Source organism: Apis florea, unplaced genomic scaffold (genome assembly GCF_048593485.1).
Source record: "Apis florea isolate Af1SG1 unplaced genomic scaffold, ASM4859348v1 contig_3367_pilon, whole genome shotgun sequence".
In the NCBI taxonomy this organism is placed as follows: domain Eukaryota; kingdom Metazoa; phylum Arthropoda; class Insecta; order Hymenoptera; family Apidae; genus Apis; species Apis florea.
Genome location: NW_028256746.1, coordinates 2343737 through 2360263, shown reverse-complemented (window position 1 = coordinate 2360263; position 16527 = coordinate 2343737). Strand labels below are relative to the sequence as shown.

Here is a 16527-nt window from a genome sequence, read left to right as displayed (position 1 = left end):
ATATTTAATATTCACATTTAACGCATTTAGCTATATGATCGCATAATATACCATATATTTATATATATGGTATAGTAACCATAGTTCTATCTATATTCTACTCTCTTATAGTAGCATCGTTAATGTACGTCGTGTTGTGAGGTGTTAGCCAGATACGTTTAAAGAAAGTGTAGGTTGGTGTGGGTGTGCATACTGCTGGAAGACAGCCGCACAAGTGAAAGGGTAATGGCAAGGAGTGGAGGTGATTTTCAGTGATCTTTAACAAATGGCTCTGTCCGAGGTGCACAATTTGGCTGCAATTATCGGTAACAATGGTTTTACTGTTAGCAAGGTAAGCATCCGCGTCTCTGATTTCATTGCCGAAAAAGTGACGTTCATTTTCCTTTACTGCAAAGTATAATGCGATAATTCCATCATAACGTGCAAAAAGGCGTAATTTTATTGTATAAAAGATATTATTTATCTAATAAGAGAAAGATATGTTTAACGTATGATATAAAGATCATAATTTAAATAATAATTACTTAATAATTTAATTGATAGAAACTATTCGATTTTAGTTTGTTGCTGATGTATACGATACGTAACTGTACTTACTCATAATAGATTTAAATTTGAAATTGTTATTCTTGAAATGGAGTCAAAAATTATATTTATTTTAATAAATTTAAAATTAATATTATAATAATTATTTTAATCATTATGTTAATATATTTTAATAATATTTTTATAGTACATATTATTTCATATAAAAATTTTAACACATTTATATTATAATAATTAATGCATAATAGAAATAATTATAATAAAAGAGCAAATATTTATGTAATTGCTAATATTATTGTAATATAATTAGAAATTTAAACAGATTTGATTCAAATGCAAAATGTTCTACTTTTTTTTTATAGAATAACGTGGTTGAACGCAACATCAACATGTTGGAACCACGAAACAATTATCCAGCTGATAGATGTAATACAGAATATAATTATTGGAACTATGACTTAATGGAATGCAATACACAAAAAAATGTAAGAAACTTAAAAATTATCCTTAATTTTCATATGATTAATAATAAAATTAATTTTTGTTTTGTTGTACTTTACATTATTTTATTAAAAACTATCTTTATGCATAGCAAATTAAATAAAATTAAATATATTATTATAAATAACTTATATTATATTAAAAATTTTATAATAATATATATATATAATATAATTTAAATATTGAACTATTATTATATATTTATTTTTAATTTTCTGCAATAAAGATAATTATTTTTTTTTTCAATATTAAAGACCTGCTTATTTTCTATATAATATTTTCATTTGTTAAATATGACATTTTACTGAATAAGCTATATACATGTAAGAAATTTCATTTCACTCTATTTCACTTAAATATAAGAATTAATCTTACATAATCTGTGAAATATGTGTTTATTTACACAAATCTATATATTTTATATATATAAAAAGAAAAAATTTAAATTTAATAAAATAAGATGTTATATATATGATATATTAGGTTATTAATTTTAATATAATTTATAACTAAACATATTATAGTTAAAATATTATTTGAAAATTTGTTGAAAAAAGAAAAAAACATTATATTATGATACTAATTTAATCTTTTTTATTCACTTATTCATATAGATGAATGTAGAAGATGAAGATAGTCAGGATTTAAATAATCCTATGGTCAATGATTTAGTGTCAAAAATTCTTGATGATGATTCAATAGTTGGTGACAACGCTCACAATAATAGTTATAATGGCAATATTCAATATTATTCAGATACTCAATCCTGTATTATGGAAAATAAAATGGAAAGTAATACTGATCCTAATTTTACTATGGATCGCTTCAATATGCATTCGACATTTAATAAATTACAAAATAATATTTCTAATAATGCTAAACTTGAATGTAATTATAACACTCTCTGTGGAGAGCTCAAAACATTGAGTCTCAATACATGTGTAGGACAAGTATCAGATCAAGGAAATTTATATAACAATGGGATTGGTGCATATTCAAATACGTATCCATCTGATTCACAATCTTATGTACTACGTCCAAGTAATGAAAATTGTTGTATTAGTGGAAATACTATGCCTATATGCAACGATTTATTAACAACTACAAATGAGACAAATGTAGGTAAGCAGTCTGCTAATTGGACAGAAAATTTATCAACATCAGGATGTACATCAGACTTATTTGGAAATTACCAACGAATACAAAATTGTACAAATCCAGATCTTAACTTTAATATGGCTCTAACATTGGCTTTAGATTCTCCTGATCCAATAACTCTAAATGAATTAGAGTATCATAATAATATTGGACAGAATGGAACTAATACATATAATAATCCAACACCTTCTATGCATGAATTATACAGCATGACTGCCAATAATCAAACTTATAGACCAAGTTCAGCAATGACTGATTTGAGTATTGATTCTGGCTTTCTTTCAAATTCTCCATTACAACATTTTTCTCCAGCTGATACAAATTTGCATAATTGTTTTGGAAATAATATACAGCGGAGTAATGCTAATGATTATAAAGATTTACATGATTCAAATAGATTAAGCATGACAAATATCTCCATACCAAATGAACAACTACAATTTTTGCATCAACAAGCTCGTAGCTACAAATTAAATCAAGCTGTGGACCAAGAATACAAACAATTAATTGACTATTATCCAGGTGTAAGCGATTTCACCACATCATCGATCAATAGTTTAGACACAAATGAAAATTGTCTTACAAATAATGATTATAAAATTGATAATAATTTACTGAAAATTATCAGTCCGAAATCAAAGACTATTGAAACTAAGACATATTCACCAATTGGATTTCCAAAAAATCTAAGTTCGCGTAATACTCACCAGTCAATTGCAAAATATGGATATCATAATTATCAACATTACACTGCCAATAACGGCGAGACTTTAAAAATGTTACCACAAAGTTCCACATCTTATCAGGATTTGAAGCAGCCTAATAATACTAATACATATAAGGTGGAAGGATTTGATCTTACCAAAGAAATAGCTTTTCCTTCTGTAAGTCATTTGACTAATCAAATAGCAGGGTCTTCAATGAACAAAGATACTTTTAATTATCTTATGAAACAACGACATCATATGCCAAGAATACAAAATAGTCCTGGTATTCCATCTGCTGATGTCCTTTTTAATTCAGGAATAGTACCAAATCCAGGTACAGTAAGATCTGGAGTATTCCCACCAGTAATGCCAGTTCCTGTACCACTTCCAGTTCCACGACTATTTTCCGTATTATATGGTGGAGGTTTGAGCCTTAGAAATGGAAGTGGAACTTCTAGACGTACAGCACCTTCAAGTATATTACACTTCAGATTGGAACAAACTTATGAACAATTTAAACAATTAGAAAAGGAACGAAAAAAATGCGAAGCGGGATTAGCTGCTCATTTTCCTGGTAAAAGAGTGACGAGTGCAAACAATATACCTATTCCTCGCCTTCAAGGAAATCCATCACGCGTTGATCGTTTAGTCATTGATTATTTGAGAGAGCATGCACGTGTTATAACTTTGATTGCAAAAGTAATATATTATTATAAATTTTTTTGTTTTTTCATTGATAAAAAAGCATAATTGCATTAAATAACAAAGTAATATTTTTTTTTAAAAAGATGGAACGTTTACGAGGGACCACGATGAATCAACGTGTACATAAAGCTATGGAATATTGGTTGGAAGCAATAAAGTTTGTCCAAGAATGTCGTAAACGTGAAGTTGCAAATGCTACTAAACGCCAAAAAGAAAATCCACCATGCATTCTTGTATACAATGATAATGGTATGTTCATAGCTTATTCAATTTTTTAAAAAATATAATTTTTTTTTAATTTATTTTATATTAATTAGAAAAAGTTATAAGTTATTATTTTTTTATTTTTTTAAGTATTTTATTTATTTAAGTACTATTAAAATAATAAGAAAAAATTACTTTTAAATATTTTTATTTATAGATATATTAACATTGGCAGCCAGTGTATATGAATTGACGAAGGCATCTCGATACGCAAGAACTGGTATGTATAACGCATTACAAGCTACATTATTGTATGACTTGGAAATAGAAAAGAAAGTTGTTGAAACTTCTAAAGATCCAGTTCTTGTGATGAAACGTAATGAAAGTCAGGTAACACATGATGCTGGTGATTATTCAAACAGTACCTAGCAAGATTTTGAAAACCGCTTTTCCATTTTGTGTGAAAAAACATAGATCGAGTCCAGCAGTTTTTTACTTACGTATTCCGCGTTACGTTAATGAAAAGCTTTTGCTGGCGTTTATCATAATTTTATCGCTGAGACAAAACAATGCCGCCCACTAATTGCGAAATTTTCAAAGCATCATATGGAGAAGTATACGTACTCCCGCCGAAATAGGAAAATCATATGCGTATCTACTTTTTACAAGTTAATAGTAACTCCATAGTTTTCTACTGTACATATTTTTATCCCTACTATATAGTACAGTCTTGGGAGTGTCAGTTCTTGGAATCCAATACTTGTGATTCAATTGTCTATTGCACTTTCAAGTGATTTTGCTTGTTCTTCGCTAACAGACTAACGAAAAAGAAACTTACGAACGTCAACACTTTTATCTTTGGATGTGTTGTGTATATTTCACAATGCCAAAGATAATTATTTCAAATTTATTGAGGATCCGATACTCGTAGAAAGAAAAAAACGAAGAACAAGATTGCTCAGACATACTAGAAGAAACAAAAAATGAAAAAAAAAAAAAAGAACGTTCGCAAGAATCTCTGACTATTATTCGTTTGCGTATGTGTCATAGGCTAGATAATATAGGCTAAATTTTATCAATATATTTGTTCAGAGTGCTAGGCAGTAATTTCTTAGACTAGTTCAATGTGGCCTTCCTTAAGTGTGTAACCCAAGATGTATCAGGTAGTCAAAGTACATCTCGAAAACTTCGAATATTTCGAAAAACTCAAAACACGATGCGGTAACTTAAATCGCAGATCGGGTGAGCTTTTTCAATCTGTGAAAATATGTGTAGCCTTTGATCTGACTCAATATATAGATATACATATATATATAATATATATATATATATGTATAATATATATAATATATATATAATATATATATACATATATATATATATATATATATATATATATATATATATATATATATATATATTGTGATAACGCAAATAATGTCCACTATATATACTACACGTAAATCTTTGTTAAAAGAGAGGGACTTTTCTAAAGCATACTTGTTACACGCATACACAAAATTGTGCTCTGGCGTAACATTTACGCACAGTACATAGTCGCATTACATTTAATTGCAAAATAAAATATAAAATATTCGTGTATATAATTACACATAATATGTGAAACATTATACATATATATACGTACATATACGTATACATGTCTATGTGTGTGCGTGTACGTATATAGATTTATGTGCAAGTACGTATAACATGTATAAGGTATATAGAGAATTTTTAACGTGCATACGCAAAACACAAAACTATTCCTACATAACCTACATTATTACGTATTATACGTTCTAGACAAATTGATTAGCTCTATAACAGCCGACTTGCAAAGTTCAACATTTCCTCTACTCAATATTAAGTAAGTTCTTTCACACCTGATAATTATTCCTAGGCTCAATATATTTTAACGTTCCAATGTGCGTATGTACGAATGTTCGTACGAATTTGCGTTTTATTATAATTTAAAAATCGCGATATAATTGCGTGCAAGTTCGAGTTCCACGGAAGTATCAAACGTCGTTTCGTTCTACGTTTTTGACGAGACTTCAACGGTGATTATTTCCGTATTCCTATGAAATTATAAAAACATATATTCGCACAACGATAAACAAGAGATACTTTGTGTTAGAAAAAGTTAAGAAAAAAAAAAAAAAGGAAAAAAGAAATGTAAATTTATATAATATCCAACGCGTAGACGCGTGGATGACGAGGCAAACAAAAATTTTGATGCAACATTTTTGCTGTCTCGAGGTCTAATTTTCATAAATATTTAATTGAATCGGTCGGCCTGTATTATCATTAAAAATGCTCGTAAAATCGATTATCGGTTAACAAATGATGAAATATTAATATAATCATCTCTGTATATATCCGTCAATTTCCGTCTGAATTGTATGATCTACGTAGTGATTCCCAATGATAAAACGAGGAAGAATGGTGTTTCGGTTTAATTCCTCGGTATTTCTATATCAATCTTAGATGAGAAATATTATTAGCGAAGTATTTAATTTAGTAATAGTAATACTTCTAACGAATAGAATTTTCTGGCTGTCTTTGTTGCCGATCATCATTAATGAAGAAATATTTTAAGTTTTTGACAACAGACGAATTTTTTTTTTATATATATATTTATTATACGTTTTGCAAAATTGTTAAAACTTTAAAAAGTTTTATATCGGTTACTCAAAATTGTATTCAAAATGACCAATCGATCATTTCATCGAATAAAATCCGTTTATTTTTATAAGTTAAAAGACCAAATTTAAATTTTATTAAAAGAATTGTTAATTCAAAAAAATATCTAATAACTTTGAATCGAGTATTTTAATCGTTTTAATCGTAACACATTTTCGTAATATCGAAAAGATAAGGAAGTTTGTTAATGCTTAGACACTTTTAGCAGACAAAAATTAGATTGTTAATTACGAAGATATCTTCTTGATTTTCTTGTCTTCGAACTTGAAATATCTAGACGAAATTGCTCGGCCGCAAAGACAATCCACTCTCGAAGAATGGTCCGGTACTCCAATCTTGTAAAAGACGCAAGATATACATACAGACTGCTTTTACATAGCGCTTACATAATCATTGGGGACCATGTCGAGCATTGTCTCCGCGTATATATCAGCATATCTTAAAAACTCATTTTTCATTAACACGAAGGAACACTTGCATTTCTTCACAATTTCTTCTTTATTTTTCTTTCTCTCTTTCTTTCTTCCTTTCTTTTTTTTTTTCTTTCCTTTTCCTTTTATTTTTATCTAATCTCAGAGGTGTGCGTTTGTATAATTTTAACTTCTTTCCTCTTACGTTAATATCTTTTCGTTTGCGTTCCTCTTTGTCCCCTTATCTTTTCTTCCCTTCTCAAAGTACGACGAAGGCAAAGTTGAATAGAATCGGAAGAGAAACGCGTGTGGTGTTCATTATGATGTTTAATCCTCTTCCTTTTTTTTTCTCTCCTTCCATTTCAAAAATATCAAACGAGACAAATGATTAATAAATATGCGTCCGGAAATGACGAAAGTATAGGCTTAATGAAACTTTAATGAAAAATGTAAAAAAGAAAAAGAGAAAAAAAAAATACAAAAAATACGTGTCTGTTAGGATAGAATAGAATTATCGAATCGCTCGTTAAGAAGAATTCTTACGGAATGAAAAGAAGATTAATCGTCGCTTATGCGTAAAATTTAGAAAATAGCGAACATTTAGAAATAGCGAGTATTCGAGGCGCGCGTGATATTTCAGGCTGAAGAAGAAAGCAAAGCAGTGCTTTACACAATTTCCTTCCGCATTTGTCAACGTGTTTATATTATAACTGTGATATATGTAATGCCAATTTGTACATAACTTAACGCTGAAAAACTTACTGTCGCGGCAACGATACGGTGAACGCGGTCTACTCGTTAATTTTCTTTTCTTTTCTTCTCTATGTCAATATTTTATTTCTATTCTCATTCCCGCTTCAATCAATCGCTTTTGCCGCTCCTTTGTTCTTATAACACTTGGAATGTGATACCAATAGATAAATATATACGCGTTCGATTCTAGTTTCGATTAAAAAAACATTCTCTTCGGAAAAATTCAGGAAGCATCGATGTGTATACCCCGCGATATAAACGAATCGTTTCTTAATAAGCGTTTCACTTAACAGATAGTACTTAGCACGAACAATTGTCAATATCATGCATCTGAAATATCTACGCTATTACATTCGATATTTTTAAAGTAGCCTCTTGTAGTTTTGATGGGGAAAAAAAAAAAAAAATTTTGTCGCCCCTTTCGATCTCAAAACATCGTGTAATAATTTTCGTTTCGAATGTTCATCCTCGCTCTGCATTTTATTGACATTTCTTAGTTTTTTTTTTTTTTTTTTTCTTTTTAAAGTAAAATTGAAAAAAATAGACTTTTGACCAAGGTTCTCAATATAGATATTGATCGAAATAAAAACTTAGGAATCTCTTTATCGATTAGAAATTGGATGGAAGAGTATAAAACTTTTACCGGAATCGTGGAAAATTATTTCTTGCGAGTTGCGGATTTCCCGAATCTTGAAAAAATGAGGGATTAAAAGAGATTAGGTAGCAAAGAGTAACGTCACTTGCGTTTGTTTCCCAATTGAGTGCACAATCCCCCCCTTCTTCCTGTGTTCGAAAAAAAGAAAAAGGACATGAATAATGCTTTCTCGCGTGAAGTTATTATTATACATATGTGCATGTGGCACGTATTCAGTGATTACCTCGTATCATATTTATTGTACGCAGCATCGTTAGGAATAGGAACACTATCTGCACGGATACGTGTTTGACAATCCTATTTAAATTGCATGTGATATTATATATTACCGAATAGCTAAATATATATATATCTAAGCGGATATACGCGTTTGTACAAATTGTTTCACTGATAGCATATATTAACAATGTTTAATTTTTGCTCTTATTAAATTTTTAGAGCGTGAAAAATATTTACTATTATTGCGAACAAAGATAAAGTTTTAATTTTGATTTTAATTATTTCTTATTGAAATAATTTCTTCTTAAGTTTCACTTACCTAGTACAAAAGAAGAAGAAAAAATTAATGTTTATCGATCGAAATTATCTTCGATTTCAATAATTGTTTTATGTATTTAAATCTTTTCTCATATGATTCTTATAAAAAAAAAAAAAAAAAAAAGAAAATTAATCATCAATTAGTAAATGAAAAATCGCATGGAAAATCATCTCATCTTCTTATTAGTTATATTCATAGTAAAGTTTGACAATATATATCGACCTGTTTCTCCTTGCAGCCTACTCTTGCCTACTCTTCTTCTAAGTATGTAATTTACTTATTAGATCTTATCTTCTTCTCTCTTATAGCTGAATAAAACTATTGTTATATTTCGTAATTTTTTAAATATACACGCCTGTATCTTGTTTACGATTAATATTAATTAATCGATGAATTAATTGAAAATTAAAGTTACGTTTTAAGTGACATAATAATAATCAGTGAAATATTCTGTACATGCGTATTCACGCGTCTACATGCTCGTGTGTGAAACGTATACATGAATATACAACTAATTCTTTGAGTTACGCGGTGAAGCTGCATAAGAGAAAAATCTAATAAGCGTCCATACACAGATGTAATAATATAAAGCAAAGTAATAACGAAAGAAAAATACACAAAAAAGAACCGACCAATGTTTTAACTCACGAAACTCTCAAGACGTCTCGTCATAGCGTGTAATTGTAAGGCTCAATGATTTCTTTGCCGATCAATCCGTCGGCCGTTAATAGCGAAAACATTTTTCGCTTTATATATTAGATAACATTCGTGAAAATTCCGAATGGCAACTAGGATCAGTACAGGGTCCGAATAATTTTGAACTATACGAACTGATACGCATACGAAACTAGACAGTGTTTAATTTCGTTTATTACATTTTACTTGACGAAAGTTAGAATTCCTTCAATATCCTATTTACTTATCAATTCATATTGAGATGAATATCGATTTTTGTAGATTTTTCTGCTCTATTTTTTTTTTTTTTTTTTTTTCAATTTAATACGTACAATAAATTGTACGTAATTTATCTTCGATTGTTAAATTTATTATAGAGATACTTTAAAATTTCTTTTGTATTTTTCCTACGTTTTTCTACTTCTATAAAAATATGAAGTAAAATTTTTAGATGTAAAATATAATTATTTTTTGTGGAAAATTTAAGGAATTGATTTCCTTCTTTTTTTCATGCCTACTTTAATGATAATACCGAATGATAAAACTTTAATTTTAAAAGTAACATTCGAGAAATCACAGCCATGTTTTTCTTCAAATTTCAAATTTTTCACTGCCAAAGTTGCTTTAATTTTTCTGTGATCATTGTTTATCCGAAAAGAAAAATACTCTGTGAAGCTCTGGATCAAGGACTGTTTGGCGTAGATTTTATTTCAATTTTGTGCGATATAATTATAATAATTTATTTTTAAAATAGATAAGATATTTTTAAAAAAGAAAAATGCACTTTTTCGATCCAAAGTTATTTCAATTTTTTTGATAAAAATCTAAGATTAAAAATAATTGCAATTTCATGCCTTTTTCTCGGTTCAGAATTATTCTTTCTTTTTTTAAATTGTAAATAGATTTCCGTTATCAGATACGAATTGTATTAACCTCGAAAAACATTATTTCAGATTGCCTATCGTTTTCTTAAATCTGACACGTGCTGTTTCGTGACCATGGCACAAAATGTTGTATATCAAAAGGATCAATAACAAAATTGTACGTGTCAGGGCAATGTTTCGTGGTAATGAAAACAAATTTTCCGCTTATCAAATTGACATTTACCTGTTTTCGATTTTATACTTCCTATATAAATAACAAACTACTTGCTGAATTGACATTTACCATGCATTTTTCGTGCCTATTTCTTTGCCATTATTTGTATTATAAAATAACACTCAAGTGTTCAAATATCTATTAGATAATTTTATAAGAATTTCTAGCTTTCTATTTAAAAAATAATAAATAAATAAATAAATATATTACATTTAATAAGTATTATAAACGATATTAAATACTGTCTTAAATCTTGATATCTCTATTTTTTTTTTTTTTTTTTCTCTTTCTCTTCTTTTTCAAGCGTGTAGATCTTAATTCCACAGAGTCAATAGTCAGTTGGTCTAGATCATTCCAATCGACAAGTGTCAATTACTTTGCACTTGTTAGTTCTTCTAGATTTTTCGTTCTCGATTCGCTCGATCATTCGACATTGCACGAATATTCGCCACTCGTTAACTCGCGTTTAAAGTTTATTACATGGATGTATTTAAAGGATATTTAGTTCCACGTGAAATTGAGTTTGAGTAAATACGATTAAAAAAAAAAAAAAAAAATACAATAATCGGGATGTCGAATAGAAAAGATGGATACACAGCAGTCAATAAAGATGTTTACAGTTTAATCTTCCGATCAATTAGCACCGTCGATTAATAATTAATAGATTGACCAATAGAACAATTTCGCCATGAGAAATGATTAAATGTGCGGTACTAACGAAGCGCTATATACGTTCAAAATTACCTATGAAGAAACCGTTGTATCCACAGAGGTTTCTCGTTAAACGAACACCTGTATGTCTAAGATACACGTATTCGCGCAACTTCGTGCTTAAATATTATGGGAAATTTGTCCAACCGAAATGCAATATTTTTCTCGGAAAACGATCGTGATTGATCGTATACACGGAACAGTATGATAGTATTGTATGATAGTTTAACAATTTTTATCGCGTACCTTCGAACGCCAGTACAGCTTCAAAGGAATTTTTAAAAAAAAATGGTGCGAAGAATTGTTGTTTTGGAACAGCTACCACGGCCACAATTTTATTTCTCCGTGTAATAATTGACCGTGTAATACGCTTTAATGATCGTGCACAATATAACTTAATCGTAGTGTGAATTCTCTTTCTCTATATCGAGTAATGGTGCATATCGCGGAATCTATTTGATTTTAAATTTTTATATATATAATTTTTGCATAAACATAGAATTGTTCATTTGTTGAAATTTTTTCAATATTTATGAATTATTAAAATAAATTGAAAAGTTATTTGAAATTTCTAAATTTATTTATTTTTTTTTTTTTTTTATTCTTACGATTTTTGCGTTGAGACGAGGACAAATGTAATAAAAATATGCAATAAATATTGAAAGAAAAAAATATCGATATAGAGAAAGAAAAAAAAAGTTGTAAGTAGATAATATAGTATTCGAGAACGTAATGTTAGTGTTAAAATGACTAGCTTTATCGAAGTTTCTGTATTAATATACCGGTATAACTTTCTTTGATATTTGGTAAAAAAAAAAAAAAAAAAAAAAAGAATGTTACAACAAGATATAGAAGATTATAGATATTAGGATAAACTAAGAGTTAGATAATTAATTCGCTTTCTTCTAAAAGCTTTTCAAATATTCGGCTCGAAGTATCGAAACTTTCGAATACTTTTCGAAAACTTTTGAATTGAATAGATTCGAAGATCTTGAGACGCTGGAATGTCTTAAAAAAATCTTTAAGATTACCAAAACATATTATGGTACCAGCACATAAAATATTATTTTCCATATAAGAGAATTAAATTGATGATCACTTGAAGATCTTCAAGATCTATTAAATTTAAGATTAAAAAAAAAAAAAAAAAAAAAATAATCTGTTTAAGAAAAAAAATGTTTTTATGATATACGCATGGTGTATTACATTCATCGAGATATATATTTGTGTCATCTTAATATCGTTTCTTTCGATCGATCAGTCTTCTTAAGATCGAGAATCGCTTCGTAACGATATAATGTTCAATACTTAACGACGTTCCATTTAACGATTTTTTAAAAGATTGTTGAATCAATTAATTTTACGTGAAAATAGAAGATTCTAGCGGTCTAGTTGCGTATTCGCGTAAAATTCATCGAAAGTCTGTTCTAAAATATGCATTATTCACGCACGCGTTTTCGTTCCTTCGTGTTTTCTCAATACCATTGCTTGGGGGACTGAGAGGACAAATTTGTTCCTTTCTTCGCAATTTTTATTTAGTCTTAGTATTACATTTAGTTAAATATAGTGGCCTATGCGTTATTAACAGGTTGTTTCAGAATTATTGGTACAAATTTGATTTGCTAATTGATACAAAATAAAAATATAAAGATATAGAGAGAAATCGCGATGGAAAGTGAGTAAAAAATATTTGTCTTCAATTTAGTTGTATTATTTATATATATATTTATTTCTATCTACTATTTACAATCTCTTTTTTTTTTCGCCTCTGTTGAAATGGAATATGTTTCAAAATTATTCAAATTTCAACGAAAAATTATTCGTTTTTTTATTTCAAATCAAATTTTATTTTTTCTTATATTTTTATATTTTTCTGATACAGTAAATTTTTAGCCTATCAACTGAAAACTTATTCACTTAAGAAATATCTATGAATCAAATCTGTACTTATAATTCGCAATCTGGATTCGAGTGTTCGTGCTTTTGCCACTCTCTTCCTATCTTCAGTCAATAATTTAGTAAATAATAACATTAAGCCGTTATTTAGCGAATCGTAAACGTTTCTATTAAACGATTATACGATCGATTCCATTCGAAACTTGCACCCGATCGTATCAGACTCTTGAGACCCGAAATACACGTTGTCGCACAAGACATTTATCGATTCCTACTAATAACTATTAAAGTATAGCTAATAATTGGATTGTATATAGGAAGCTTTGTCTTACGTGAGATCTTACGATGAGAAAAAAAATGGACTCGAAAACTGCTCAATCCGCGACGATGGAAATATTTCAACGCTTATATTTCATTGTTCGTTCACTTCTTGAAATAACGATGTTATACCATTTATCGAAAGACATCGACGAGCTCTTATTAATTCTTGGACGACGAATCTATGGTCGCGGAAATGCTCGTGAAACATTAACATCGAATATCAGTATCGATTCGCAAAACAGAGTCGAGAGAGAACAATTATCGAGAAGCTATACGCTAAAATATTTCTGATACGAAAAGAAGCCAAGGATCGTAGGAAAGTTTGTAGTCAAAGAGATGCAGAGACATCTGTAATTCCTGATTAGAAACAAAGTGTAGTAAAAAGTTTAGTCACATCGGTGTTAAATATAGGTTAGTGTTGCAAAGATTCGACAAAGAAGAAAAGAATAAGCGAGTGATGTCGCGAACGAAGTAATCGAAAGATGATAGTAAATAAATACATATTACACGTACATATACATATATGTAAACATTTACGTGAATTATTCGTAGTAAAATGTCGAAAGAAGACGATTAGATACATTTAGATAAATATAGATTATTTGTATGCGTGTACAAGGAAAGGAAGATTTGTGAAATTCGAAATTGCCGGTGATGGCACTTTAGAGAAATTTGATAGGAATACAAATTTTAGATATTATTTAATATTCGATGTTAAACCTCTGGCGAGATTCATTATTTTTTCGCTGATACGACGATAATTATTTACTCGTTGATGCACCTCTCATTATTTGAGACTTTATAGGTGACGACTAGAAAAACAATTGCCTAGTTCAAATTTTTAGCAAATAATTTTCAGCTAATCCTAGATACGTATAGTGCAACGTTATTCCAATGATACGTGTCGATGGAGAGCGATGCTTTTAATTGTAAATACTTCTAGTGATTTTCGATTGACGCTCCTTCCAGCGAGAAAGTTTTAAAAGAAAAATGAAATTACGCGGTATAATTATATTTACGCGTATCGCCAGTGATTTCTCTTGGTTTCATTTTCATTCTTTTTGATTTTCTTGTCTATGAATTTTTTTTCCTTCTCCCTTTTTATTTTGTTTATTCCTCTTTAGTGAATTTAGCTTAAGAATTTAATATTTGCATTAATGCCGTGAATTACACTCAATAGTATATTATTATACTATATTATATGTTTTTGATCGGTTTGTAATTAATTTTTTTTCTTTTTTGCAACCATCAAAGAAATGCGTTAAAATGAAATAATATTCGTTCTCGTTGATTGAAGGACAGTGAACATAAAAGGGAAGAGAGTTTTTCAATTTTTTTGAGATTGAAAACTTCCTGTTCTAATTCCTGTTTTTTTTTTTTTTTCCTATTGATTGTTTTTTACCTAATTTATTAGATATAATTATATAGTCGAAATATTATTATTTATTTTTCTTCCGATCATTAGACGACAATTAGTTTAACGTTGTTTATATACCGTAACACATGGTCACATATCGATGATTAACGATAACTATCAGCGATATCTTGCCAGTAGGTTTATGATCAACATTATTCCGCTTGTTTCACGTTTAGAAGAAAAATTAAAAAAAAAAAATTATTAAAATGCAATCGTTAAAAATCGTTCGTATCGTTAAGAAAGATATCACAACTATTAATAGATTTAATGGAAACGAATAATTATATCTCCTTGTCTATGGGGTCGGGGCTAAATGGTGAACGGAGAACGATTCAGAAAATTCGTTTCTTTCTTCTTTTTGAACGCGTTGACGAGGGATATTTCGTTTGCATAGTAATCTTCTAGAATGTTCTCTAGTTTAGCGATGCTTTTCACGTAAATAAATAATATTTCATCCCGACACGTTCCAACGTATTATTATCAAAAAGAAACGAATTTTTCGATTTCACGTTTTCTCAAAGCTTTTCAAGCTACTATTGCGAAATACTATCTCTGCATAATATACATGTATATATAATATATGATGGACAAATAGAAAACAAAAAAAAAAAAAAAAAAAAAATAATGGACACAATCGTATCCATAATCGCATAAATGATATAAAATTATATGTATATCGGTTAGAACGTGCAGGATTGTTCGCTTTCGCCGCTAGTAAATTATGGATCGCTGTGGATCCTCAATCAAATTCAGCGATCGAATGTCGCAAACGATCGGTATATACGCTTTGGTGTCTAAAAAAAATGATAAAAAAAAAATATATATATATATATACATATACATATATGAAAAAATGAAAAAAAAAACGGGAAAAAAATAGAAAAAAAAATAAAAGCAACGTGTTGTTCGCCGATGTTTAGAAGTGTCCAGCGAATAATCGAGGTCGCAGGCTGAAAGTTCTCAGGGAAATGCAACCGAAAGAGAGGATATAATCGTGAATGCAGAATTGCTTGCCCTGATCAATATTTTTTCGTGGTGCCAGACAGAGGATCTTGACAATCTCGAGGAGATCGAATCGATGAAAATGCGGGCGATAATAAAGCGACCGATAAATTGTATCTCGTTCGTTTGAAAAAGAAAATTATTCCATGCACGTTGAATCATGAACGGTTTAAAAACAATTCTTGGGATGTTCTTCGTATTCCTGGTTTTTTTTTTTTTTTTTACTACTTCGTAGTAACGGAATGAAAATTAAACGTTCCAGAAGGAAGAATCGATATATTCTTGATAATCTAATACTCTCAATTATATAATCGCTTTACTCTTTGTCACTGCTATTTTTTTTTATCTTTTGAATAGCTTACGTGAAATACGTATTTTGCAATATTTTTTAATAATTATGTAAAAGAAAGTTAGAAGAATGATTACGAGATACGATATTCATTGATCGGAAAGAATTGCCGAGATCCTTCGAGATCGCCTCATTGAACGATAAAGAAGTGTGATCTCATGGCCGTCATATACTT

At 29.2% G+C, this 16527-nt stretch overlaps 1 protein-coding gene across 2 annotated transcripts; it reads left to right on the top strand.

Moving 5' to 3' along the window:
• Positions 1 to 121: 121 nt before the first annotated feature.
• LOC100864761 (uncharacterized) lies at positions 122 to 10653 on the top strand. Of its 2 annotated transcripts, XM_086911891.1 has the most exons (6): positions 122 to 331; positions 909 to 1031; positions 1662 to 3611; positions 3701 to 3866; positions 4039 to 4101; positions 10512 to 10653. In XM_086911891.1, the coding sequence occupies exons 1-6, from the start codon at positions 266 to 268 to the stop codon at positions 10529 to 10531; spliced, it is 2388 nt and encodes a 795-aa protein (XP_086768017.1). In that variant the 5' UTR covers positions 122 to 265; the 3' UTR covers positions 10532 to 10653. The 2 variants fall into 2 exon arrangements, with proteins under 2 accessions (XP_086768017.1, XP_003695471.3); XM_003695423.4 differs by lacking the exon at positions 10512 to 10653 and having other exon boundaries at positions 4039 to 4763.
• Positions 10654 to 16527: the final 5874 nt, after the last annotated feature.